At 46.4% G+C, this 27370-nt stretch overlaps 1 protein-coding gene across 3 annotated transcripts; it reads right to left on the reverse strand.

Moving 5' to 3' along the window:
• Window positions 1–27300, reverse strand: ROGDI (rogdi atypical leucine zipper). Of its 3 annotated transcripts, XM_032794706.2 has the most exons (11): window positions 27233–27300; window positions 17907–17978; window positions 17106–17188; window positions 12301–12355; window positions 11189–11269; window positions 8133–8228; window positions 6364–6462; window positions 5617–5730; window positions 4696–4745; window positions 2819–2945; window positions 1–1037 (listed from the first exon to the last, which is right to left on the reverse strand). In XM_032794706.2, the coding sequence occupies exons 1-11, from the start codon at window positions 27272–27274 to the stop codon at window positions 996–998; spliced, it is 861 nt and encodes a 286-aa protein (XP_032650597.1). In that variant the 5' UTR covers window positions 27275–27300; the 3' UTR covers window positions 1–995. The 3 variants fall into 3 exon arrangements, with proteins under 3 accessions (XP_032650597.1, XP_032650598.1, XP_032650599.1); XM_032794707.2 differs by lacking the exon at window positions 2819–2945 and having other exon boundaries at window positions 842–1037; XM_032794708.2 differs by lacking the exon at window positions 8133–8228 and having other exon boundaries at window positions 908–1037.
• Window positions 27301–27370: the final 70 nt, after the last annotated feature.

The following is a 27370-nucleotide window of genomic DNA, read 5'->3' on the forward strand; positions in this document are numbered from 1 at the left end:
TTGGTCTGAGGAACTTTATTTCACAAATATTGACTAGTTATGGGGATGATTCATATACTGTAGCATCAATAGGTTAGGCAGGTAACAATAACCATCCTTCCACAGGAATAACATGGTCTTGTCCACAGACCTGTGTTTAGTGTCACCCTGTAGCAGACCATCGAGACTGTACAACGGAAGACCTGGCACAGATGGCGGACAGAGGCGCCGCTCATTCCTGTGCTAGGGAGAGAGAGGTTTATGTGCAAATGGGAACAGAAGCTACATTCTAACACAGACAGAAATGCCTGGCTCACCTGGGGCTCAGAAACAAGGAGTAACACGCAGTCACATTGGTGCCAGGGAGAAGGAAGTAATAGCTGCAAATAAGAACATCTCAAACTGAATTACAAGAAACATCTGGACAGATGCTGGGGAGGGCTTGAGACAGGAAGGAATGAGTCTTGGGGCCATTCAAAAACCTTGCTAGACCATCCTAGGTCACGGCATTACACAGCATCCCCTTGACCCGTGATGTGCTGCACATTAACAAGCACTCAGCCTGCTCCAGTTAGTGTTTGTCTGTCTCCATCCCTCCCCAGCCCTGCTCATGGTCCAGCAATCCTGATGGTATGTGCAAATTAGATTAGTTTTACTGGCTCATCGTCTTCCCTTCACCCCAGCCCCTCGGACATGGTCCACATGACTTATTATGGGCTTGCAAGGTGCAAATAAGTAACATTCTACATGTGACTACGCAGACACGAGCAAGCTCATGGTCCACATCACAGCACTGCGAGGGGCCCTGCTTAGTGCTGCCATGTGTTGAACCCTGAGGTCTGAAGCACAAGCAGCTCCTACAAGTGATGTCTCTGGAAAGCACTGACCCTGGTGTATGGCAGGACACAGGCCAATGCGACATGGCACTCCTCTCAGGTTGGTACACAGGGGTTTCCTCCTAAGAGGGCAGGGCAGTAGTGTTCGGGATCACGTAGGGGCAAACTCTCCTGGAAGGATTAGTACGGCCTGTAGTTCCAGTAGCTGGAGAACACAGAGATCTGGAAAACAAGGGATAAAAGAGGTAGGTCTTTGGGTTCCCTGGATCCTTGTTAAATATCAGTCTCACATTAAAGCTGCTTCTTTCTGTTAAAGGGACAGCTTCCTCCCCCACCCTGCCTCACAGGCCAGACCCGGAAGCAGCTCCGGGGTTGAGAGAAGCTGGAAGGAGGCTATGATTCTCTTAGCTCTGGGCCCTCAGATTCTCCAGTCTCTCTCTGGCCACACGTCCCAAATCCCAGGATCCGCCTCCATTTTCTTTTACATCCCTCCCTTTAACTCAGAACAATGGCTGCTCCCAGCTCAAGGGGGCTGGGCAGAGCTCCTTTCAGCCAGTGGCATTTCTGGAGAGTGATATTCCCTTCAGACCTCCTCAAGGGCACACAGCTCAGGCCAGGAGCAACAGGCCACACTTGAATCCTAGGGACCAAATGTGTGCACCTCAGCAGTGATCCAGAACCAGTGCTATCAACAGTCTACTGGTTCTTGACGGGTTTATATGGATCCTGCCAGAGTGTTTTAGCCCTGGCTATGTAAGTAGTGGTTCCTGGTTCAAAGTTCAAGAGCAGTTACAATGGGCCAATTATTATTTGTTACATTTGTCTATGGAGCCATAGGTGTGCATAGTGTTTTACGCAGAGAGAGCGCGTCACTGCTACAGGTATTATATAACGTACAGCAGATACACACCAGACCACCAAGCTCTTACATGGCACTTCTCAACCAAGGAGCTCAAAGCACCCTGCAAGGGCTGGGAAATATTATTCCCATTTTACAGATAGGGAAAGTGAGGCAGCATGATGCGGTGACACACCCAAGGTCACGTACCAGATAAGTGGCAGAGCTGGGAACAGATCTCAGATCCTCCTGAATCCTAATCTGACCACACTGCCTATTCAGTGGTTCTGAACCTCTGGCTCCTCATTTCAGCTTCTCAATGTATGGCCATGGTCCTTAGCCCAGGAACACACATTTCTGAAACAGCATGACTAGTCCCTTATGAACAGATTCCCCCTTCTGCTCCTGGAAACCCTCCTAATTAGCTAACTACACAGCACACACAGTCCACACCATGGTACCTTCACCAAGTGTCTTTATTATTGTTTTCTCCCTTGTGCTCCAAGTACAAGGGAGGGATAGCTCAGTGGTTTGCGCATGGGCCTGCTAAACCCAGGGTTGAGAGTTCAATCCTTGAGGGGGCCATTTAGGGATTTGGGGTAAAAATCTGTCTGGTGATTGGTCCTGCTTTGAGCAGGGGGTTGGACTAGATACCTCCTGAGGTTCCTTCCAACCCTGAAATTCTATGATAAACACAGCAGCCGTTAATGGGAGCTCCCCAGCCCAGCATTTTATACTGTTTGCCTTCTCTCTGGCATTCAGCTGGTGAGCTAATTACCTCATTAGCAAATCAGATTCTCTACAAGTGCAAGTGACACTTGTAACCTTGCAAACCCCGCTCTGAAGTGACCAGCCTGCTGGATTCCAAGGGGTTCTCTCTGCAGCTGCTAACAGCACCCTGTTACTAAATCTCACCCAGTTATTCAGAATTTTAACTAGACTCCTGCTGTGCAGCACCTACCACTTGTCAGCTCCATAGCAACAATTTTCATTATTTCCCTCAACATCCTGTGCCATCAATACATAGAACCAATTACATCATATTGCATACTGATCTCTGTGCCAAGCACTCGTGGTCAAATTCATTCCAGCTCACGAGAGCACCTAGGTAATTAATTTGAACAGGTTTGAAACCTACTAACAGAACTCCTGCCCATCTCCCTACCTTGTCCTTCAGCTGCTGGCAGAGCTGCAGAGAGACCGTGAAGAAGACAAGGGCATCATTTAGCCAAGGTACCACACACTCCACTTTATGGACATGGCTGACTTCGTATCTTTGGCTGCCACACTCACTGCAAAGAGAACACACCACAGCTGCTCACAGACAGGGCTCCGTGGACTCTGATGAATCCAGGGGCTACACTAGCTAAGTCGGGGTTGGACTGTAAATTATAGGGGCATGTAGTGCTCATGAGAGGGAGGCTCAGTGTGCTAGTTAGCAGACATATGCTACACAGCTTCCTCTCCACAGTTCTGCCAAAGCACCTTCCCCCAATAGTCCAGTCCTATATTAAGCAATAAAGATGGCAGACTGTGAAACCTATCCACTGTAGGCCGTCACATCCAGTAGACATTTAACTCAATTTTACCTGTAGTCAAATTAAGTCGAACCCAAGCTTCTTAATAGAGAGGCTAATGGCATTTAGCTCACTGCACCACCAGTTTCATAGCTTAGTTTCAGTTACACTGCTACCACCCCCAGGTGCGGAGAATCAGTATGAATCACTTAGAACTCTTCCCCTCCCTCCTCCTGTTAAGATAGAAACCACAAGGATTTCTGTCAGAAGCACATGGTTACACCAGACACCTGCCAGACATGCTGAATATGAAACTGTTTCAGCCTAGCTTAGACAAGATGTAGTGTCAAGCACTGGCTAACCAGGGCACATGCAGGGGCAGCAGCACAAGGAATGAAACACTGATTGTAGTGGTGGGAGGTTAATGTTCTCTTTTGTGCCAGGCCAGAGCTCCTTGCCAGCCCCTTCCTCTCTAAGTGAGGACTGTATTTTGAACAGCCAGGTTCGTCTGGGCTACGGAATGAGTCATTAAAGAGATCTTGCTATTGCATCAGTGCTCAGCAGGTACAGCCCCAGTACTGGCTCACTGGAGCTGCTCTACCTAAGTGCTTGTCTGCACTGACAGCGCTGCAGCTGTGCTGCTGTAGCACTTAGGCCACGTCTGCACTTACAAGTGTACAGCTGTGCCGCTGGACCGATACAGCTGTGCCGCTGGAAGAGCGGTCGTGTAGCCATGTTAGGCTGAAGGGTGAGAGCTCTCCTGTCAACATAATAAAACCAACTCAACAAGCAGCAGTAGCTATGTCAGCAGGAGAGTATCTCTTGCTGACATAGCCCTGTGCACACAAGCACTTATGCTGGTAAAATTTATGTCACTCGGGGATGTTTTTTCACATCCCTTAGGGTACGTCCAGACTACCCGCCGTATCGGCAGGTAGCGATTGATCCCCGAATGCACTCCTGTCGACTCTGGAACTCCACCAGAGCGAGCAGCGGTAGCAGAGTTGACAGGGGAGCCGCGGCCGTTGATCCCACGCCATGAGGATGGGAGGTAAGTCGAAATAAGATATGTCGACTTCAGCTACGGTATTCCTGTAGCTGAAGTTGTGTATCTTACATCACTCCTCCCTTCCCCCACAGTTAGACCAGATCTTAGCAACAAACATTTTGCCGACATAAGTGCTAGTGTAGACATAGCCTTAGTGAAACCATTACCTATACCGACAGGAGAGCTTCTCCCATTGGTGAAGCTACTCCACCTCCCTGAGAGGCTAGCTACCCCTGAGGTTAGGTTGGTATAACTGTGTCTCTCAGGGGTGTGGATTTTTCACACCCCTGAGTGACGCTGTTATACCAGTGTAAGTCTGTAGTGTAGACCTGGCCTAACATATGCTTTTCTTGGCCAAAAGTTCAAAGCTATTCATAAGCAGGGCTAATGCTAATGACTGTGTTCTGGCCATGAGTCAGTGTAGGAAATCACTCTCTCCTACACATGCTATACAACCCTTCAGAAGACAGTACTTACAACATGGCTCCAGGGTTATGCAGAATAGACCCTCCAGTAGGTCTGAAGTTCTACACAAAGGATGAAAGAGAGAAATTAAGTCACTTAAAATTGGACATAAGGAAAAAAAATACAATCAAATGATTTGTCAGGATGTACTGACAAAATGCAGCTGAGACTCACATTTACTTCTATATATAGGGAGACAGTGGTTTGATATCAAGAAACATGGGGAGGTGTATGCTTAGGAGTTAAGAGTGAGCAAAAGGCAGAGCCAAAGAGCCTCTAGCATCTGGTCCTTCCTGCACCTTATGAATAGTCCCAGAAAATTTTTGAAAACAAAATCCATCACACTGCAGGGTTTGCATCCCAAAACACAGCACCACTGAGAACCTGAGTGTGAAACTCACTAGAAACTGGTTATAAACCAAATGAAACTGACTAGCCTTATTTCCACTGTCCAAGCTGAGAAATGCAAGTGGTCAAGCAACATTGTGAAAATGAAATTAGTTCTTTAAAATTCCTTTGGTTTAAATAATCTAAGATGTATTTGCAACACAGAGAAGGGATTTTTATTAGAAAAACATCAATTAACTTGACTGCGTCCCTTTAACACTATAAAGGAACTGACCCAAACACATTTTTTTAAAATAAAATATCATGCGGGTAAATTTAGTGATTATCCCCTCTGAGGCTCACTCAAATAGCTCCATCTTTACTAAATCATCATGCCCAAACCTAGGTTTGCACTTCCAGGAGGACCAGTTGTTCTGGCTGCATCCTGACCTAATTCCAGGTACTTAACCCTAACACACACTCATTCCATGCTCTGGAGATCTCACCACCTCACGTCATGAGGTGTCAGCATCATCCAGGCAACTGAGATCTCCTCTTTTTAGCCCATATCTCCCCTGACTGGGAAAGGTGAAGAAAGGAGACTACCTTGGTGGAATTGGGCTGCAGTGCATGGAGCTGGTAGACAGTCAAACACAGCTTATTTAGGTTGATGTAAAAATTCACAAGGATGTCCGAGGGCAGAGCAGGGGTGAACATTTTCTGCAAGAAAATAAAAATGATTTCTGCATCAGTGACAGGACCCTCTGTTTCTAAAGCTAGGGTAATACTACCGTACAGTCTCTTCCATTAAAAAAAAAAAAAAAGAAAGAAAGAAAGAGAGAGGCAGAGAGACATTAATAGCTTTAGGTAGAAGAGAAAAGCTATGTTTTATAGAGAAACTTGAATAGGGGCCTGACCATACACAATGGCTATTTCTCTTCTTGCACCTGACTTCTAGACAGCTCTTGCACCAACTCTGTGTAAGTGTGTACGAGAACAGAGGAGATGGGAGTTAGACTCCATAGTTCTGTCTCTCTTTAGAGTTTTGCCCTGGAGAAGCCCAGCTGACAAAGCCAAAACCCTTTCTCCTGGCTGTGGGCTCTTTAAGCCCAGGTCTGCTGCTCCCTGCAGCAGAGAAAGGTAGACCGATGACCAATACTGAGCACAGCATCTACATCTGCTTCCATACAACAGAAGTTATACAAGACTAAACGGGGGATTCTCTAACACGGTACAACAAGGGTAGATAAGAATACAGCAAACCATGTCCCCATTGTGGAGGGACATGCAAGCCCTCACTAGTGGGTGGAGAGAGGGAGCGGGCTGTATAGGCCAAGAGTGATATAAGGTTACCGTAAGGCCGCTGGAGGCAATTTCTGGCAGGGTTAAGGTGGCTGGAGTAGTGAGCCGGTTCCGAGCTCGTGTCAGCTGTAACATCACTGCATCCATCAGCTAGGAAAGAAAACACATATTCCTGTCTGAAAGCCATGGTGTAACTTTGGAGGGCGAGCTGAAAAGCCTGGGTAACACGCATGAGTTGTTACAGGGGAAACTGCATCAAGGAGTTGCACTGATTCAAGGCAGGGCGTCAACTCTACACACACACTCCCGCCCAAGGCTCAAACAGACGCAAGCAGCTCTCCCTCAGGCCCCTAGAGAGCAAAGGCCTCTTCATGTTACCCATGGGGAGGCACGTTCTGTCAACTGCATCTCCCTGCTGATGTTCCCAACAAAACCACATCAGCCTAACTGGCATCACTCCAATGCTCTGTCAACAACTTACTGTCACCGGGAGAAGCTTCCAGATCAGAAAGTGCTGACGTTTCATATTAGAGTCTCTGCTTTTCTACAGGATCTGCCATTGGAAGAGCTCGGAGCTCCTGGATATTCTGTTGCTCTGAATCCTAACCAAGTAACTTGCTTTAAAGAGAGTCACAGACCTCTCCCGGCATCCTTACAATGACACCAAGCATCATAATTTGCTCTGCAATTTCTTCTAACCAGCAGAAAGGTATTTGCATCAGAGTCACCTCCCACCAGGTTGTTCCCCTCCCCACCTACATGATCCCACTGTGAAATCTTCACGCTAAATTTACACTCTCCTTGGCAACAGGGTTACAAAAAAAATGAACCTGCTCAAGCTAGGCTGGGAGAGAGACTGTATTGCTTTAAGAAAAGAGGAGCGGGAATTCAGAGACTTACTGGGAAAGAAAATTGCTGTTTATAAGTGTAATTTCGCTGGCAAAAATGTACCACTGTCATGCAGCCTTGCATAAGAAGGGCAAGAATGTTTACAGAAGTGTCAGCCCACACTCTCCTCCACCCCACTTCACCCCTCTTCAGAGTAAGTCACCGCCAACTCCAGTTAAAAAAAAAGAAAAAGCCCGTCATGCCTTATGTAAGAAACAGCAGAAAAAACAATTTAAAGATTTTAAGAGCTGACAGTTAAAGAGGGATCTAAAGACACTGAAAGCTCTTCTAGAAGCTTTATATAAAAAAGAAGAGAAAAATGTTGCCTAATTGCTCTGATGGGCTCCAATCCTGCATGTGCAGAACTTGACTCATGTGAACCATCACATGGATGTCAATGAAACTACTCATGTTAATAAAGTTATGCACACTCTTGGGCATTTGTGGAGCAAGCTCTTTCCTATGACTCTGCGATAGTGGTGGCTTTTTCACCTGGCAGGAATATTGCACCTTGAAGGTGAATTTCCTCAGATATAGTCCCTATTTTGGGAAGAATGCCCAACCCAGCATTTTGGGGGAGCCGTGTTCATCTGCTACAGCGCTCATGACTACTAGAACGTTAAGGCACTCTGAACTATGACTCATCTTCTCCCAAGGGGAGAAAAAGGGTTGGTGGCCAAGTAAAAACGGAACAGGCTCTTTCTCACACTTGATGTGGTGAGAAGTTACAGCCAACCTGTCCAGTGGCTAGGACGCTAGCCTGGGACCTGGGTTTGCATCCCTGCACTACCTTGCATGACCAGTCTCTGCAGAGATTTCAACTCAGGATAAAAAAAAACACAACACAGCGCAGCCGCATTAAAAAGAAGAGAGAAATATGGAATTGGAGAGTTTGCCCTCTTATCCCACCTCCCAGAAAGAATTCTGCTCACCTTGAGGACCTCAGAGCCGGTTTTGAACTGGTAGTTTACATCTCGGTTTGTGAGCAGGTAAATTGCTTGGTTAACGTGGTTCCTAGCATCCTGGATCTGCAAAGGTACAAAATGCAGCCCTGTCAAATCTGCTTCCTCTGAAGCAATGCTAAAAGGTGGATTATCCCACTGTTGTCTCCCAGGATCCATCCTATACCACTGCACAGACAGGAAAGGAAATGTTGATCATTGCATAATACTGACGGCATTTTCCCCTGGGCACTTGGCACTCACCACTAAAGAAAGCTGTTACCTCTGCCATTCAGATCATAACATTTATTGGTGTACCAGACTGGGCATTTTAAGAAACAATGGTCTGAAGTCTGGGGCCTGCTGGTTTGAAGGAGCAGTGATGTCAGGTAGTCAGATCTCGTGAGCAGTCGGGGCCAGAAACAAAAGTGATACGTTGCTTTCCAGCTAGGCATTCCCACTGTCCAGGATATAGGGCATTCAGAGTACATTCTGGCTACTGTCTTTGCCCAGTCTCTGACTTCTTCAGCTGTGATCTGATTACAGTGGCTGCTCTTAAGAATCATTGCCATAGAGCTAAAACAAATACAACATGTGAATACTTTAAAGTTAGAGATCAATGCTATCTGTTCTCTTAAGGTTCATTGGAACAGCGGATTACCAACACCCTAAAGTAGCATTTTGGGTAGCTGGGGAACACATCACTGGGGCTTGCCTCTTGAGCAACCTTTGATAGAATAGACCTGAGGCACATCTAGCATGAACCCCTGTGAACCAAGAGAGACTGCAGCATATGGTCCATTAACAGAGCAATCCTGCCAGAGCTGCTCATAACACAAGTGAGGAAAAACAACCTAAAGAAAGGGTTCACTAGCAGGGGGAGAAAAGCAGAGGAGCAACTTCAAGTGGGGGTGAGACTTGGACACTCAGCACCAGAGGCCAGTGTGGGAGCTGGAACAGAGGAAGGCATCAATGAACAGGGAGGATGAACACAAAAAAGGCAGGCACAAGTTAGGGTAAGAGGCAGTGGGTGTGTAGAGAAAAGCACTTGATCAAGTTTAGCACAGGACGCTGTGAAGGGCACATTTCACTAGTGTTTTCAGACAAGTTCTAGATGCCAGTTGCAAATGTAACAGTGAAACAGACAGACATACAGCTTTGGACTTTGTTCATGGGAAGCTTGTAATCTGAAGCTTCCTTTCTCCCTCAAATATCGGCACAACTCTCCCGAGTGCTATACTGAACCTTACCCAGTGCAGGCTTTGGATAGATTTACAAGAAAAGCTCTTGCATGACTTGCACTTGCTTCCCCAGAACACACAGCTCAGAAGTCTCAGCAGGGGTCTTGTTACTCAGAGGAGGGCGTCTCTAGATGGAGGAAACATCTCCAGTGCAAAACCACCATTATGGTGCACGCAGCTGGCAGCTTAGATACTGCTGGCACTCGTGACATGACATCACAGGACACTACTCTCCAGATCCCCCACCTCCAGGAATATTCCAGAACAACAGACTTGGGAGCAGCTTATGCCACTAGGCTCTGGAGTGACATAGCCATCACAATTTTCACAGCAGTTCCTCCAACTGGCAAGGCCCACTCTCTCATGGAAGAAACTCAGGATATTTTAATATTGGAGGCTTGTTCTGAGAGAAACAGGACAAGGGTCTCCCCATAATCTCACAAAATACTACTATTCTGCCTCCTTTAGGCTCTCGCATCCCTTGTCTAAATAACGTTAAGAGACCAAGTCCTTCCAAAGTAAATCAAGGCGGGAGCTGTGCTTAAGAGATGGTGGAAGAATATCAATAGAGCAGCAACACAGAAGAGTCATTTATATAGAGGCAACACTGCTGAGTGCATTATAAAAGCTCCCTTGTCTACAAAACACAAACAATTCAACAGAGCCGTAAGCATTAATGATTCAAAGCCCAGATCAACCCAGGGCTTGATTCACCTACCACAGAGTAGCTAACATGTTTAAAATTAGCTAACATGTTTAAAATGCCAGTAAATTAGAATTCTCAATTTGCTGTAGATTGACGTGTCAAACAAACCACCAAAGTCCAAATATGCTTATAAAAAAAAATCCAAGACATTGTATAAGGACCTACATAGCATAGAACCCAGTGTCAGTTTTTAAACTTCAGAGCAATAGTGGGAAACTTTAGTTCCATGAGACTGGGCACTAGATTTCCAGAAGCCAGATCTATTCCAGCAATAGAAATGACAAGCAATACCAATCTGAAGAAGAGATTCAGAATTCTTCCCATTTGGATTCAATGGTCTTATCTGGTTTTATTCCAACTGAAGAATCCAGTTATAGCTAGAGTCTAAGGGCTGGTCTACACTGGGGAAGGGGGTATTGATCTAAGATATACAACTTCAACTACGTGAATAGCGTAGCTGAAGTCGAAGTATCTTAGATCGATTTACAGCGGGTCCCCATGGCATGGAATCGACGTCCATGGCTCCCCATTTTGACTCCGCTACTGTTGCTCACTCTGGTGGAGTTTCAGAGTCGACGGGAGACGCGATATATTGATTCCCGAAAAATTGATCACTACCCGATACGGCGGGTAGTCTGGACATACCCCGAGGCACTGTCATATACTGTTAGTGAGGAGAAGGGAGAAGACATGATTTCATACAGGGAATGAGAGCAGAATTGTGAGCCAGCTCAGAGCCGGATGAACTGTTCTCTGTTCAGTCAGCTAAGATTCAACAGGCATTGAGAGAGACAGCTACAGCCCGGGTGCTCTGAGCACTTCTTTCACAGGCTCAGCACCCCAACCCAGAGAGCTTTCAGCTCATCGATGTCTCAGGAACTAGTAGCACTCACTCCTTTTTCTTCTAAAACCTTAATCCCAACTAGTTCACACCTCTGCCCCCTCCTCTATCCCACTCCAATGAATAAAGAAAGGAAGGTGAGTACTGGTGTCTGGAGAACCACAATAGGGACCAGTCCTTTCCTCTTTGAAAGACAGGGCCTATGCAGCCTGCAGGGAGGACACAAGCTCAACATCAGGAAGACTCCTGATAACCATACCTGCTGCAATTTCCACTGCTTGTCTTCGCGGAATGTGAAGTGCAAGAGCTGGTTATTTCTGGGCATTTTCAAGTTAATATCCTTTAAAAAAGAGAGAGAGAAAAAGGCAAAGATGAGAGGAGCTCTCTCACAAAACTCAGAGCAGGGGTGCTGCTCATACCCCTTCAAAGCCAGGTATCTCATCTCCAACAGATCCATCGACACTGACTGCTGAGTGGGGGCATTTTGAGCAGTACTGGTTCAGCCAGTTTTTTGCTTTATTCTTATTTCTATGAGAGGGAGATGCAAGACGTAAATGATAACATCATTACTGAATCGGGCCCAGAGAGGAGACTGCCAGTTCATTTTAGGTGGTGTTGAGGGAACTCTGATGACAGAGATAAGAGGCAACATAGGTGAGAAGCCCATCAACTAAGAAGGGTCTATTGCAATACCTACTGTTGAGATTATAATATTGCAAAACACTGGTAATGATATTTCACTCGGTCATCATAAATATTGAACTGTCCCAGGTGAGTGAGTGGCAGTTTTGGAAGGTTGAGTTAAAACAGATCTAAGACTATACATCATGCATATTAAGACTGGACTGCAGCTAACAAAGGTGCCACTCCTTAACTGGGAGAGAACACACCCCAGTAGGATACCACACACGTGCAAGGACAGAATCTTCCTTCTCCTCATCCCTGCACTCAGATTTTCCTAGATGCAGATTTCAACCCCTGGCATCATGTCTCAGCAGCACGTCAGCTATGCAAGAACTGCCTTGTTTAGCCACAGACTTGGCTGCATCTTCATCCAGTTGCCTGACAGAGTTTGGCTGATACCAGAGCCTATTGTAAAACCAACCAAAGCTATGGCAAGATGCAATCACTGTGGTACCGAGGTGCCATCACTAGACAGCAACCAGCCAATCACCACCACAGAGGGCAGCTCCAGCCCCAGTGAGCTTGACACATCTTCTTGCTTGTTGACATCTGACAGAGCAAAGTCTAGCAGGGGAAGAAAGGCATGGAGCATGCTTCACCGCTGATCAGAAAAGAGAAGAATACAGGTATTCACCACTTGCTCACCCCAGTGCTAGCACAAAGTGATTTGTGTGGCTTGGTACTCACAGCTTGGCAGAGAGCATCTCCCTGCAGCATCAACACTCCTTTCACCTGGTCTGTGCTGGAATGACAAAACAGTTCCAAACAGTGAGAGTCACAGAAGGCTGACTGCAAGAACAGGTGACCAGCCTCCACCTTTACCAACCAAAATGCAACACAGCAGAGGGCAGCAAGGACCTTCCCCACTCCCAAGTGGGCACACAGGAGCTCTCCAGTGCTGGGCCTAGCATGTCCTGTGGACAGCTCAGCTAGGGAGATGCATGCTCACCACCTACTCTTACGGTATGTCTACACTATGGGATTATTCTGATTTTACAGAAACCGATTTTTGGAAACAGATTGTGTAAAGTCGAGCGTATGCAGCCACACTAAGCAAATTAATTCGGTGGTGTGTGTCCATGTACTGAGGCTAGTGTCGATTTCCAGAGCATTGCACTGTGGGTAGCTATCCCATAGTTCCCGCAGTCTCCCCCACCCATGGAATTCTGGGTTGAGATACCAATGCATGATGGGGCAAAAACAGTGTCGCGGGTGATTCTGGATAAATGTCATCACTCAATCCTCCCTCCGTGAAAGCAACGGCAGACAATCATTTTGCGCCCTTTTCCCTGGATTGCCTTGGCAGACGCCGTAGCATGGCAACCATGGAGCCCGTTCAGCTTTTCTTTACTGTCACAGTATGTGTACTGGATGTTGCTAACAGACGTGGTACTGCAGTGCTATACAGCAGCATTCCCTTGCCTTTTGCAAGTTAGCAAAGATGGTTACCAGCTGTTACGTGCCTGAGTGCTCTACAGGGACGAGACACGCACACACACACACGGTGAGTGATATGGCTTTTAATGAAGGTAAAGAAAACACACCCGCAACAGGGACTCTGCACGTTGCTAACTCAAAGCGGGGAGCGAGTCCAAAGCAGCAAAACAATTTCTAGTAAATATAACTTTATGCTAATGGCATGTAAAGCAGCTCATACATAGGCAAGTGGGAGCTTTCCCACGGCTGGGGCTATCTCTGGTGGCAAAGGGCCAAAGGCTAGCAACACTTTCCCAAACACACAGAAGCTCCCAGGCAAAGCAGTTCTGACCAGTTACATACAGCATGCACTAGTACACAGCAACCTTTAATAACCTGTGTCCTTGAAGAAGGCGGAAAAACAGCCTAAGCTAAACCGTAAACAAAATCTTCCGCAGTCCTTACCAATCCCAGCTTAACTGGTACCATCTGCTGCTTTGCAAGTTGACAATGACGGGTACCAGCCAGAATACTGTACTTCGTGTTGCTTGTCATGGGTGCTCCCCGTGGCCCGGCCTCGGTAGTCGGTCGGGCAACAATGACAAAAATAGGAATGATCCCCGAGCGTCATCTCCTTAAGTTTTGTCAAAGGAGAGTCAGTCCTGCCTAGACATCAGCGCAAGCCTCGTAAAAACAGTAGAAGGCAAACCCGCCCCAGGTCAGAGCCCTAGCCATCCAAAAATAGATCGACTGCCAGTCATACTCTAGGGGCCACCTGCAACAACAGCCACCATCTGCTTCCCCTCCCTCACCCCCTTGGGCTACACGGGCATTATCCCCCCATTTCTGTGATGAAGTAAAAAGAATGCAGAATATAGCCAACAAACACTGACTTTATTCGCCTCTGCAAAGCAGAGATCAAAAGCGGTGAGGGGAGGGCACAGCCTCACAGCTGCTAGAATTCCAGGCAAAGGAGACTGACTCTCCCAAGGACACAAGCTAAGAAGAGAAAATGACCGAGAGTTATCTAATTTCTGGCCCAGAGCGCTACCCCGCCAACCTACTGAGGCCGAGCCAGCGAACCACTCACGAGACGACAATAACAGTCCTACTAATACTGTCCTGCAAGACAAGGAAGGGGAAGGTATGCGCTGTGTAGCGCTGCAGCACTGCATCTGCCAGCAGCATCCAAGTAGACATACGGTGAATTGAAAAAGGCGAGAAATTATTTTTCCCTTTGCTTCACAGCGGGGTGGGAGGGGGGTCCGGGCTGACGACAATACCCTGAACACCCGCGACCAATGTTTGACTCCTTCAACACTTTGGGAACTCAGCCAGAGAATCCAAATGGTTTCGAGAAGTGCGGGAATTGTGGGATAGCTAACAGTCTCAGTTGCCCCTCCTCCGAAATGTCCATTCATTCTTATGGCTTCTCGGTAACGCTGTCTCACTCCGTAAGATCAAAGAGCACACGGTGTTGAGTCCCTGCTGTGGCCTCTGTCCATCATAGCCTTGGAGATTTTTTCAAATGTTTTGGCATTTCGTCTATTGGAACGGAGTTCTGATTCATCTCCCCATGCAGAGATCAGATTCAATATCTCCCGTACAGTCCATGCTGGAGCTCTTTTTTAATTCTGGGACTGCATGATCACCTGTGCTAATCAGCCTTCCACGCTGGGCAAACAAGAAATGAAATTCAAAAGTTCAAAAGGGGCTTTTCCTGTCTAGCTGGCCAGTGCATTCGAGTTCAGATTGCTGTCCAGAGTGGACACAATGGTGCACTGTGGGATAGCTCCCAGAGGCCAATACCGTTGAATTGCAGCCACACTAACCCTCATCCGAAATGGCAATACCGATTTCAGCGTTACTCCCCTTGTCGGGAAGGAGTACAGATATCAATATTAAGAGCCCTTTATATCGAAATAAAGGACTTTGTTGTGTGGACAGGTGCAGCGTAATTCGGTTTAACGCTGCTAAATTCAAAATAAACTCGTAGTGTAGACTGGGCCTTAGATCAAGCCTCCTGCCAGCAACTATAATATTGCTTGAGAGTTGCTCTCTTGTGTAACTGACCTGCTTAGAGCACTAAAATCTCATCCTAAACTAGTTTCCTCCCTGTATTAACAATCCACACTCTGTTCACCATTTAAACATTAACACCTTTTGTTTAAACATTAGAGTTCTGGCACTAACAGCAGGGACGCAAATCACAAACTAGGTTATCATCTGACATTGTGTATGCTTTCTGCTTATGCCATAGAGGAAGCTGAAGAGTAGCGCTGGGTAACTGGTCACTTTCTGCAAAGGTCCCACCTTCTCACCAATCCTGTTACATGTTTACATGAAGCAATGAGAGGAGATTAAAGTATCTGGGCTTTAAGGCCTTCACTTTATGAGCCCATTTCATTTAACGCAGACACCACAATCTCACTGACCTCCCAGCATCGGAGAGAGACCTGTCTCCAGATGGAGACAAACCTGTTGCAGTTCAACCCAAAGTAGACTGAAGTGATAGCTGACAGAAGAGAGAAACATCTGGAGGAATGGACAGAGGCAGTCTCTGCACACACTATAAACCCGCCCACAGATTTTCCTCTGTGGATACCAGAATCCCTTGCTCCACAGCTGCTCTGAGAACTTTTGTGGAAGCTTGTTTCACTGTCTACTGTGTAGCTCTACAGAAGTAGAGCTGGACTGGAGGCTCAGAAATGTTGACTATTAAGATGCAGTTTAGTAGTAACTGCACTTATACAGCGCCTTTCATCCAGATCTCTCACTGCTTTGTGAGGTCGGTAAATGTTATTCCTATTTCACATTTGGGGAAACTAAGACACAGAGGTTAAGGGACTTGCCCAAGGCCACACACAGAATCAGCAGCAGAGCCAAGAACAGACTTCAGATTCCTTGAGTCCAGGTCTCCAGCTGTAAGCGCTAGACAGGGTCTCCTCATTTTTCACACTTTGAACATGGTGAGAACTGATCTAACTATTCTGCAGTGATGCAATGAATCAGAATAGGACCAGGAAAACTACCTGGTGATTCCACTAAAGAATCAAACAGGAAATTGGCAAAGCCTAAAATGTGATCCATTTTAAAAGTACTTTCATCTGATGGGAAGCATCTAATTTTATTTAACCCTACCAAAGGAGTGATTTTTTTGAGTGCCCTATTCTTATGGGATCAAAGAAATGAACTTCCCATTCTGTATGGACATTACCAAAGATGCTAATGTATATAAATAGAGTAAACAAGGACAGGTATGTGTATTTCACCAGGCAAATACAATTAATGTTTGATAAAATGGCAAGAAAGCAAAACAGATGGGAAAGCCAAGTGTTCATTCTTTAGAAGGTTATTAAACAATGATTAAATGAGCATTGGATAACTGCCTTTTACAACATAAACAGCAAAATATCATCAGGCTTTCCTCAGAGCGACAGTCACTTTTTTAAAGAGCTGGAAATCTGCAGCAGTAAAGGCTCAAATAATGAAATTATGGCTAAATATTTCAACATCTATTTAGAAGCAGATATTCAGCTATCGACCCAACCACTCAGCTGTGGGAGTAATACAGTACAACAGGTAAGGTGGGATTTACAGAGCACAGGGCAGGTAGCTTCCAGCTACAGCTGTCTGATAGGGGCTCTTATCCTTGAACTGCTGCTTTTCTAAATGCCACTGCATTCAGATCTCCATGTTATGTAACAAAGCAGATGAAATGGGGGAGGGAGGAAGATGTGACATGCACATGATTAAAGTAAGCTAGGAGAGCAGCAGGCGAGAAGAGACAAATAAAGCCAAACTGTCACAGACGTTGTAGGAAAGAAGGTGTAATTGTGCACCAAAGTAAATCAGCTTCTGTGCTCTGCAAGCCAGGCACCTGGGTCACTAGAAGGTGGATGTGCTCAACTATGAAAGTGTTCTAGTGTGTCCAGATGTTAAATGGGGGATAGCAACAACAGGAGAATCTGTGTAAAATGGGAATGAATTGCCTCAGTCCTCCACATCCTCCCTACTCCTTTCCTAAGCAAGGAGGATCCCAAGACCAAATGTGCACATGGAGAACAAACACTTACCTTGAAGTATCCAGAATAAAATTCTCCTGTTTGACTGGTCCTTCTGTGCCACCAACAGGCAAAGCAAATCTGTGAGAAGCCTCCTGCACAACAGCAAAGGGAGCTGACACTGTGACTGACCGACAAAATACTGCAATATCCTGGACAAACTTTACGGGACTAAGATTAACTTTACTGAATTACGTTAAACCATATTGAATTAGGTTTAAACCTATGGGGTCCATTGTATTAAAAATGCAATTGTGTAGGTGTTATTGTGGCATTGTATGCATCTCTTTTAGGAGGAGAGGGATGCCAATGTAAAGCCACTCCTGGAGAGGTCCAAATACGCTCATTCAAACTGGATTCTCCAGGGACCACCAGACCAAGAAAGGATTTTTGGATAAACAGCCTTGTTTTAGCTCAGGGCCTTCTTCCTGATTAAGTAAACAGACAAGTCCCTTGGTCTAAGAAGGAACCCAATCCTTAGGGAAGGGTTGGAAGGACTGGGGCCCATAAGGACTGGGTCTTATTCTAGGCTGAAGCTGTGATGAACTTGAAACCACAAGGAAACCCCTTGAGCGGGGTTTTAAAGGGCTGCTCCTGCCAGAGCTCATGTCAGGGTTGAGGGAGTCCTCTGGTTAGCTTATTAGCATGCATGCAGGGTTTTTTAAATTGTTTTTAATATATTTTCTTTGGGGATAAAGAGAGATCTTTGCTCTCCAGGGCTGCCACCCCATCATTGTGTTCACACAGAACAAAGCAGCAACCAGAAAAAAGCAACTGAGAATTCCCTATGCATGGCTGGAACTGGCTCGTTACCTTCAGAATATCCTGCAGCTGTCTCAGAACACCATGAACCTCCTCTTGCAAAAGCCATTTAAACTCTTCTTCCTACAGCCATGGAAAGACAAAACAGGAATAATTTATGAGAGTCTCTTGGGGCTTTCACAGGATGCTTGGTCTTAATTTCTTTCTGAGACACAGAAGCACATAATCCATGGAGAACAAGTTTACTGGTATGTGCAGATGGAAATGTAACAAGAGGAAAGGTAGGCAGTTTTTGACTGAATTGTTCAAAGGTGCTGTTTTCTCTACCTCTCCATGCTGCCTTTCAAAATATCTTGCCTTGACTCCACTGATCAAATATTTATTTATTTAGAGGATTATATGAATAATAATGAGTAGGTGGCCCTGTGCTGCTGGCGGTATCAGTTTCAGATGAAGCATAAAGCCCAGATCCTGCCTCCTTGAAAACTCTGGGGCTGTTCGAGCCTGGCTCTTATACTGCTCTCATCCATTTGGTTTACCAAACAGCAGCAGCTTAATTAGGAAAGAACCTGAAATAAATTCAGCTGAGGGGACTGGACTCTTTGCACAAATTCAGTAATAAACAAGTTCAGATCTGATGGGACAACTTCTCAGCTGACCTCAACCAGTTGTCTAATATAGAGAAAGCCTGTGAAAATCAGATCCTGAATATGAAACTACAAACCTGAAGTATTAGTATAAAAACACCCTTGGTCAAAAGAACAAAGGTAGTAGGTGTATGGGCATTGGGGGGAGGATTACTTTCACCACAGCGAAGTAGGGAAGGGCAATCCCCATTTTTCAGAGGCACATGGTAAATAAGTGTCTTGCCCAAGGTGTCACAAGCAGTCTGCGGCTGGGGCTCAGGAACTGAATAAGGTCTCTCAAATCCCAGTCTAGTCCAATGGCTTAACTACTATACCATTCCTACCTATATGTATTAGGAGAAGTGTTAGCAAATCTGAGGATTTCCGCCTAGCTCTTTTTACAGGAGATGGAAATGTCCTACTGGCAAACACCTTTTGAATGAGGGCTAGGACAAAGATGCTGGTTATAACACTCGTTAACCTGCCAGATGCGCCTGTTGGGTGCACATCTGGATAAGACTGCATTTCATAGAATACCTGTTAACCACTAAGTGCCAACAAAAGCTTGAGATACGTTACAGCGGGAAACAATGAGAGGTTTGATCCTTTGGTGGAATCAGGTTTGGGAGTTTGCTAGAATGAGGTAGCTTACAGCAAGTCAAACATGATATGGATCCAATCCAGAGAATCAAACAATCCCTCTCTGAATACATCTCCTTAGAAAGAGTCTTTGCAAAACCACTGAATACATTAAAAGAAAAACCTTTCAGCTCTTAAGAACAGTCACTTCTGGGGTGGTAAGAGATTCCATTTCAGGGGAGAGTAGGCAAACAGATTCACTGCAACATGAAGGACTTTCCCCAAAGCCTAGAGGATGGCAGCCTCGCCCTCCTTGATGACAAACAGGACAAGGTTGTCTGTGAAGAGACTGGGAGACCTTCCATCCTGTCCGGTACAGCCATGGAAGGTTAGTTGGGTCGACCACCAGAACGGTTTAGTTCTTTCTATATAGAAAGCTAGAGCCCATCTAACCTCCAGTGAGTGAAGACATCGTTCATTCTTATTTGCACAATGTTTCAGGTAAAAGACAGGTAAGTAAATTGCCTGATTGCTATGAAATTGTGAAACCACTTTCGGGAGGAAACTGGGGTGAGGCTGTAAATACACCTTACCTTTAAAGAAGGCTGAATACAGTAGCTTCGATGTGAGGACATGGGGTTCAGAGACTCTTTGGGCCTAAGTGATCGCAATTAAGAAAACCACGTCCCAGGAGAGGTGTAATAAAGAGCACGTTGCTAATGGCTCAAACAGTGGTCCCGTAAGTTTTGACAAGACCAGATCAGGTCCCAAAGGGGAATGGATTCCCTTACTTGAGGCCTTTGAGGAATCTGACATGTCATGTCATTTGAGAAGCAGACTGGTTATCCACCCTCAGGAGGAAAGTTAATATTGCGGCCAAATGAACTTTGACAGAAGAAATTGCTAAGCCTGTTTCAGGTGCGACAATGTTTTGGATGGATGAATGCATGGGTGAGACTCTGGACTGGGATGCCCAGACTTAGAACAGCTTCCATTTTGAGAGGTAAGTAGTCCTGATGGAGGGCTCTCTATTATCTAGAAGGACCTGGCAAACTTGCTTTGAGCAGCCTATTCTGTGGGATTTAGCCAGGGAGCTCCCAGGCCATTAAATGAAGGAAACTCAGGTTTGGGTGGAGCAGACAGCCATGGTCCTGAGAGATCAGGTCCAGGTACAATAGGAGTGGAACTGGAGTCGCCACTGAGAAGTCTAGCAGAGAGGAGAACCAGTGTCGGCAGGGCCATGCTGGGGCTATCAGAATAACTTGAACCTAGTCCCACTTGATCTTTAGCGGCACTCTGTATAAGAGTGGGATTGGGGGAAAAGTATAATAAAGCTGTCCTGTCCAAGGTAGCAGGAAGGTGTCTGTGATGGAACCTGGCCTATGACCTCATTGGGAGCAGAGTTCGGAACAACAGAAGGAGTCACAAAAAGAGCAAGGCTCCTTGAAAGGGTACATCCTGAACAGTCTGTTGGACCTCCTGTGGGAGATCAGAGGACTGTAACCATGAACTCTTGTGTATGGCAACTGCTGAAGCCATGGACCTGGCACCTGAGTCAGCTGCATCCAGAGCAGCCTGTAAAGAGACCCTTGCCATCGATTTTTCCCTCGTCCACTAGCAAGGAGAACTCTTGCCTAGCCTCTTGTGGGAATCCCACATGTTAAAATCAGACCTGTCCAGCAGCTCCTGTCGGTTTGCAATTCTGAGTTATAACCTCCCCCAGCAGAATAAACTCTCCTACTGAACACATTTAATTTCTTTGAGTCCTGAACTGATCCCCTTTCTCTCTCTTATTGGCATTCCGGGGGGATAGCTTTAAAATGAACTCATAACCTTGGATGGGAACATAATATTTTCTGTTAGCCCTTTTTGAAGGAGGCAGGAAGGGATGCGGGGTCTGCCACAGAGTCTTAGCTGGTTCATAATGGCCTCATTGAGAGGCAGAACTATTTTAGAAGGGCTCACAGTGGCTAAAATGTCAACCAGGCTGTGGGAGGACTCTTTCCCTACCTCCATTTGTACACTCAGATTCAGGGCCATCATCTTTAACAACTCTTGGTGAGCCTTATAATCATCTGGGGGAGACGACACGTCCCTTCCTGAGATTGTTTCATCAGGGGAGGAAGCCAGCACTGGCTGTGGGTGCTCTTTTTCCCTTTCTGCATCAGCAGGATCCCACTGAACTGGCTCTTTGAGTTTGATACTGGGCTTGGTACCCAGTAGGACAGTGCTGCCCATCTTTCAGAGGCCACTGAATAGGAGCACCTGGAATATGCCCTGGAAACTGGGGGAACCCCCACAGGTTCCAAAAGGGCCACTGGACTGGTGCAGGTCCCCAGTGACCTCCTGGCCAGCCACTCAATCGTGCTCCTGTGCCCGGACTCATGGAAGGGTAGAAATGCCTAGAGGAGTAGCAAGAATGGTTTCAAGGATGGAAAGAGTAAGACCCGATCTCCGATTCTGAAGAGGATGAGTCTCTCTCTAGTGATCGCAGAGGTGCTGTTCCCAACCGTGTCAGAGATCAGTGATGGAGTGGAGAGGTCCACACTGAAGCAAGCATTGCAGGTTTCCCTTCTGATGGTGCTGTGCCCTTCGCATTGAAATGACCCAGCTGGTTCATTCCTATCCACCAGTACCAATAACACCAACTGCCGACAATACTGGTACCAACAGCGAGAGAAGGTCCCTGGCAGCTACAAATTCTTCCGGTGCGGTAGGTACCAAAATAGTGTCGGTACTGCACAGTGCCACCAATATAGAAGCTCTTCTGGTACCAGACTTCACAGTGCCTACGCAGGTGCCAGAATCAATGGTGCCAGTTTCTATGGATCTGAGGTAGAGGAGTGCTTTGATTTAGATCACACTCTACTCTAAAGGTTGCCAGGCATGGGAATCAATGCTGGGGATGCCCCCTTTTGGCATGCTGTTTCTTATGTCTTTTTCTGGGCTCTGGAGATGGTGATTGGTGCTGGGACTCTGGTAAGGTAGGAGGAGCACTCCTTACTGATGCTGAGGCATTTGGCCTGGCTCAGATGAAGGTTTCGGTGCCACATCTGTGAGCAGGATCTTCCACTTGGCCTCATGATCCTTCTCTGTCCGAGTCCTTGCAGATCTAGCAATGATCCCCAGTATAAGCATCCCTCAGGCACTTCAAGTAGCTCGAATGCCAGCTGGTCAAGGGCACAGCCTCGTTGCAGGAGATCCAGTGCTTGAAGCCCGGTGACCAAGGCCTCCCTCAGTACTGGGGATCAGATGAAAACTCCAATAAACATGATAACTAATTTACTAAAACTAACTATGTACAATAAAAAGAGAAAGTCCACTGGGAGAACTTGCAAATGCAAGGAGAGCAGTTCCAGCGACCGTCACAGGCGGTAAGAATTGAGAGGGCGCAGGATTGGCTGGGCGCTTTATATTGGCGCAAACAGTGTGTGGCAGCAAAGGGCGCTTGATCCACCATGATGGGTACCACTGAGGGAAAAATTTCTGGTGACTGTGCGCAGGGTGCATGCACATCTAGAGTAGAATGCACATATGCAGTCATTCCAAGAAGACGAACACCATATCAACTGTTTAAACCACTTTTAAGCTTAAAAACGTCTTCCATTTTCAGGGTACACACAGACTGGCTTGGTTCTCATCCTTTGTTGATCAGTCCAGATCAAACAGTGTATCGATCTTCAGGGCATGCTATGTTTTTGCAGATCTTTAAGAACAGCTGAGAGACTTGGAATGGTTGGGATTCTTGGAAAGGGTGAGGCATATTTATATTCACACAAGTGTTGGTTAGTTGGTTATTTTGTCACTTAAAGCACAGTTCCAGCCTAACTATATTTGGAATACTTCTATGAACTTGTTAAAAATCTACAGCTCAGAATAGCATCTTTGGTTTAGAAGTCTCAAATCTCAATATGTAGAATTTGGGGCAATTTATTCATCCACGCATGAATTTACACCAAGTGGCATATGACACCTGCAATGTCACAGACTGACACATCCAAGGTGACTTACACAGCAGCAGTTTGTTTTGCTCAGTTTCCTAGGGTACCCTGGACCTTTTTCTAAAGCAGATAAAACCACATTATAAACATATCCCTCTGTGCAAGGCCATTTTAACTCAGAAAGCACAGAGTTTTAATAATTAACCATTTTCTGTTTCCATGATGGTACATCCCTTTATTAAGGAGAATGCACAGACAGGAGGAGGTGGGAGAAAAAGACTAGGATGTGCACAGGCTCTAGTATTTGTCTTGTTTTTTTCTTGAGCTTTCCAAATACCTCTGGGGAGCTACTTATGGCACCCACATAAATTCTTGCCTTCCTTGAATTCCTGGACATCAGATCTCAGATATTATAACTTCATACACATCACATGAGACCATAAGAAATAAAACACACAAAAAAAACACATCCAAAGTTCTCTGGCTTTGTTTGATACAATCCAAGTGTTACTATTTGGGTGTTTCCTGTGACTTCTGCAGAACCTGATTCTCTGCCCTAATCAAAATTAATATGAAGAATTATGATTGAGGATTGACAGAAAGAGTATAAATCAAACAAGTCTGATCAGAGAAGAGAAGCTGAGGGGCTTGGAATGGCTGGGATTCTCAGAGAGGGTGGGGTATGTTTATATTCCTGCAGGTCTTGGATGGTTGGTTATTTTGTTACATAGTCTTGATCTACACTACACAGTTAGATATATTTAAGGCAGCTAAAATGACCTAATTATGTCAGTGTACACACTATAGCAGCGGTTCTCAACCCATGGCTCACATGTGCATACGCACCGACTTCTAATGGTGCCAGTGGGTGCTTGATCCCCTCTGTCCCCAGCCCCGCCCCGACTCCCGGTGCAGAACAGGGAGGCAAGAAGTCTGGGGGCTACAGGGCTCTTGGAAAGGAGCTGTGTGGAGCTGAGTGCCCTGGCTCTCAGCTCCCTTCCCCTCTGCCGCTCTTCAGTGGGTGACAGTGCTCCCATTAAGGACATGCACCACTGACAGAAGGAGGGCAGTGCGGACATCAGCAGTAATTACTGCAGTGTCTGTAAGTCGACCTAACGTAGCTCGACTTAAGTCTATAGTGTAGACATGCTTTTAGGCTAAGGTTGTTTTAACTGCTATTCCACCCACCTATTGATTACAATCGGGTCTCAGTTAGAACACAATTTCAGACACATTTGTTAATTAAGTTCTTGATGGACAAATCCATGCACATCTTAGTCATACAAATGTCCTTTAGTACTGATGTTTAATTTCAGCCATCCAAGGCCAAAGGCCTCTTGGGTACCTTAGAAATAGCTAAAATTTATCAGAGACAGCATCTGTAAAATTTCCTCCAGCCAGCAAGTTACAATCCTGATCCAAAAACAACATGAGTAAAATGCTACAGAGTTATGAACCTTGATTTACAGAGGATGTACTAGTGAGTAAGGACATTCCAGGACTGAAAGCATGATAAGGCACTGCTTCCCATCCTTAAGATCCTATCTTGGAGAAGGACCAGTAGCTCCAATTTGCTGATCTTAATCCTCTTCACAGAACACAGGGCAGCAGCAGACAGTTCCTAAGGGGCACTGACTCTATATCAATGACATATCAGAGGGGTAGCCATGTTAGTCTGGATCTGTAAAAAGTGACAAAGAGTCCTGTGGCACCTTATAGACTAACAGAAGTATTGGAGCATAAGCTTTCGTGGGTGAATTCACCCACGAAAGCTTATGCTCCAATACTTCTGTTAGTCTATAAGGTGCCACAGCACTCTGTCGTTTATATCAATGAAGGCTTTCAATACTAAGAACAAGAGACTAAGGTAGGTCTATACTACCTGCTGGATTGGCAGGTAGTAATCCATCTATTGGAGATTGAGTTATTGTGTCTCATCTAGATGTGATAAATCAATCCGCAAATCGATGCCCGTAGTCCACCTCGGCAGGAGGAGTAAGCAGCATCGACGGGGGAGCCGCGGCAGTCAACTCGCTGCCGTGAGGACGGCCAGGTAAGTCGAACTAAAATACTTCAACTTCAGCTACGCGAATAGCATAGCTGAAGTTGCGTGTCTTAGATCGATCCCCCCACCCCCAGTGTAGACCAGCCCTAATACACTGGACAACAAGTGGGAAGTGCCCCGCAAGCAGTATTTAAGGGAGGCCCAAGGAAAGCGTGCCCTGAAAGAAGAGATCAGGGATGGGACATGCCTCTTGGCTGCTAGAGAAACTTTGGCTTCCCTGCTTAGTTCAAAGTCAGCAATGACCCCGTGCCATGAACCCCATTAATACAACCTAGAAGGAGCTACTATAAGGTGGGTGCCTATCTGGTTGGAAAATCGTTCCCAGAGAGTAATCATCAGTGGTTCACAGTCATGCTGGAAGGGCATAACAACTGGGGTCCCGCAGGGATCGGTTCTGGGTCCGGTTCTATTCAATATCTTCATCCATGATATAGAGAATGGCATAGAGAGTACACTTATAAAGTTTGTGGATGATACCAAGCAGGGAGAGGTTGCAAGTGCTTTGGAGGATAGGATTAAAATTCAAAATGATCTAGACAAACTGGAGAAATTGTCTGAAGTAAATAGGATGAAATTCAGTAAGGACAAACGCAAAGTACTGCACTTAGGAAGGAACAATCAGTTGCACACATACAAAATAGGAAATGAATGCCTAGAAAGGTGTACTGCGGAAAGGGATCTGGGGGTCATAGTGGACCACAAGCTAAATATGAGTCAACAGTGTAAAGCTGTTGCAGAAAAAAAGCAAACATCATTCTGGGATGTATTAGCAGGAGTATTGTAAGCAAGACATGAGAAGTAATCCTTCTGCTCTACTCCGTGCTGATTAGGCCTCAACTCGAATATTGTGTCCAGTTCTGGGTGTCACATTTCAGGAAAGATGTGGACAAATTGGAGAAAGTCCAGAGAAGAGCAACAAAAATGACTGATTAAAGGTCTAGAAAACATGAAGACAAGAGACGACTGAGAGGGGACATGATAACAGTCTTCAACTACATAAAAGGTTGTTACAAGGAGGAGGGAGAGAAATTGTTCTTCTTAACCTCTGAGGATAGGACAAAAAGCAATGGGCTTAAATTGCAGCAAGGGAGGTTTAGGTTGGACATTAAGAAAAACTTCCTGTTAAAAGCGACAAAGAGTCCTGTGGCACCTTATAGACTAACAGACGTATTTGAGCATAAGCTTTTGTGGGTGAATACATACGTCATCAGATTCACCCACGAAAGCTTTTTACAGATCCAGACTAACACGGCTACCCTTCCGATTCCTGTCAGAGTGGTTAAACACTGGAATAAATTGCCTAGGGACGTTGCGGAATCTCCATCATTGGGGATTTTTAAGAGTGGGTTGGACAAACACCTATCAGGGATGGTCTAGATCAGGGGTAGGCAACCTAAGGCACGCATGTCAAAGGCGGCGCATGAGCTGATTTTCAGTGGCACTCACACTGCCCGGCTCCTGGCCACTGGTCTGGGGGGCTCTGCATTTTAATTTCATTTTAAATGAAGTTTCTTAAACATTTTTAAAACCTTATTTACTTTAAATACAACAATAATTTAGTTATAGATTATAGACGTATAGAGAGAGACCTTCTAAAAACGTTAAAATGTATTACGGGCACGCGAAGAAATGAAGAGGCAGCACACCAGTTCTGAAAGGGGGCCGAACCCTGGTCCAGAGAATACTTGGTCCTGCCTTGAGTGCAGGGGACTGGACCAGGTGACCTCTCGAGGTCTCATCCCCTACGATTAACCTGGCCAGTGCAGGGGCAGCCACTATCCAGGCGAGATGCTCCAGCTCCAAACTGTCCGGGCTAATGGTGTCTGCGATGGCGGCGAGGGGTGGGGTGCCGAGCTCGGGGTACTGCCCGACAGGGAAGCACGGTCCCAGGACAGGTAGGCCCCGGGCAGCGCCTTCATCCCCGGCAGCCCTTCGCCGTCCCCCCGTTGCCAGGCAACACTTCCCCCCGTCGGGCAGCGCCTCTCTCCGGGACACTTGAGGGAAGGGTCCCAGAGCGAGGGGGTGGGGGCGGCAGCTGCCGCAGGGGCTGGACCCAACCCCAGCGGGGGCAGGACCGAGACACAGAGGGGCGGGCCCAGGCCCTTGGCAGGGTGACCCCTCGCTCGGGACTGACTGGCGGCAGAGGAAGAAGGGTCCCGGACTCACCAGCACTGCCCGCTCCGCCGCGCTCGCCATCGCGGCCGCCATCCTTCAGCGCCCCTCCCCCGTCCCCCTCAGCACAGCCCAGGCTGCCGGCTCCGCTTCGTGCCCGCCCCACTCACTTCTGATTGGCTAGGCTCCGGC

Source organism: Chelonoidis abingdonii, chromosome 9 (assembly GCF_003597395.2).
Source record: "Chelonoidis abingdonii isolate Lonesome George chromosome 9, CheloAbing_2.0, whole genome shotgun sequence".
Taxonomy (NCBI): domain Eukaryota; kingdom Metazoa; phylum Chordata; order Testudines; family Testudinidae; genus Chelonoidis; species Chelonoidis abingdonii.

Excerpts from the sequence above, each read along its gene's own strand:
- ROGDI (XM_032794706.2), bottom strand. The coding sequence starts at position 27,274 with ATGGCGGCCGCGATGGCGAGCGCGGCGGAGCGGGCAGTGCTG. Across the intron at positions 12,356-17,105 it reads TTTATTCTGGATACTTCAAG|CACAGACCAGGTGAAAGGAG; the intron begins GTAAGTGTTTGT and ends TTGTCATTCCAG. Across the intron at positions 1,038-2,818 it reads GCCAGCAGCTGAAGGACAAG|ATCTCTGTGTTCTCCAGCTA; the intron begins GTAGGGAGATGG and ends CTTGTTTTCCAG.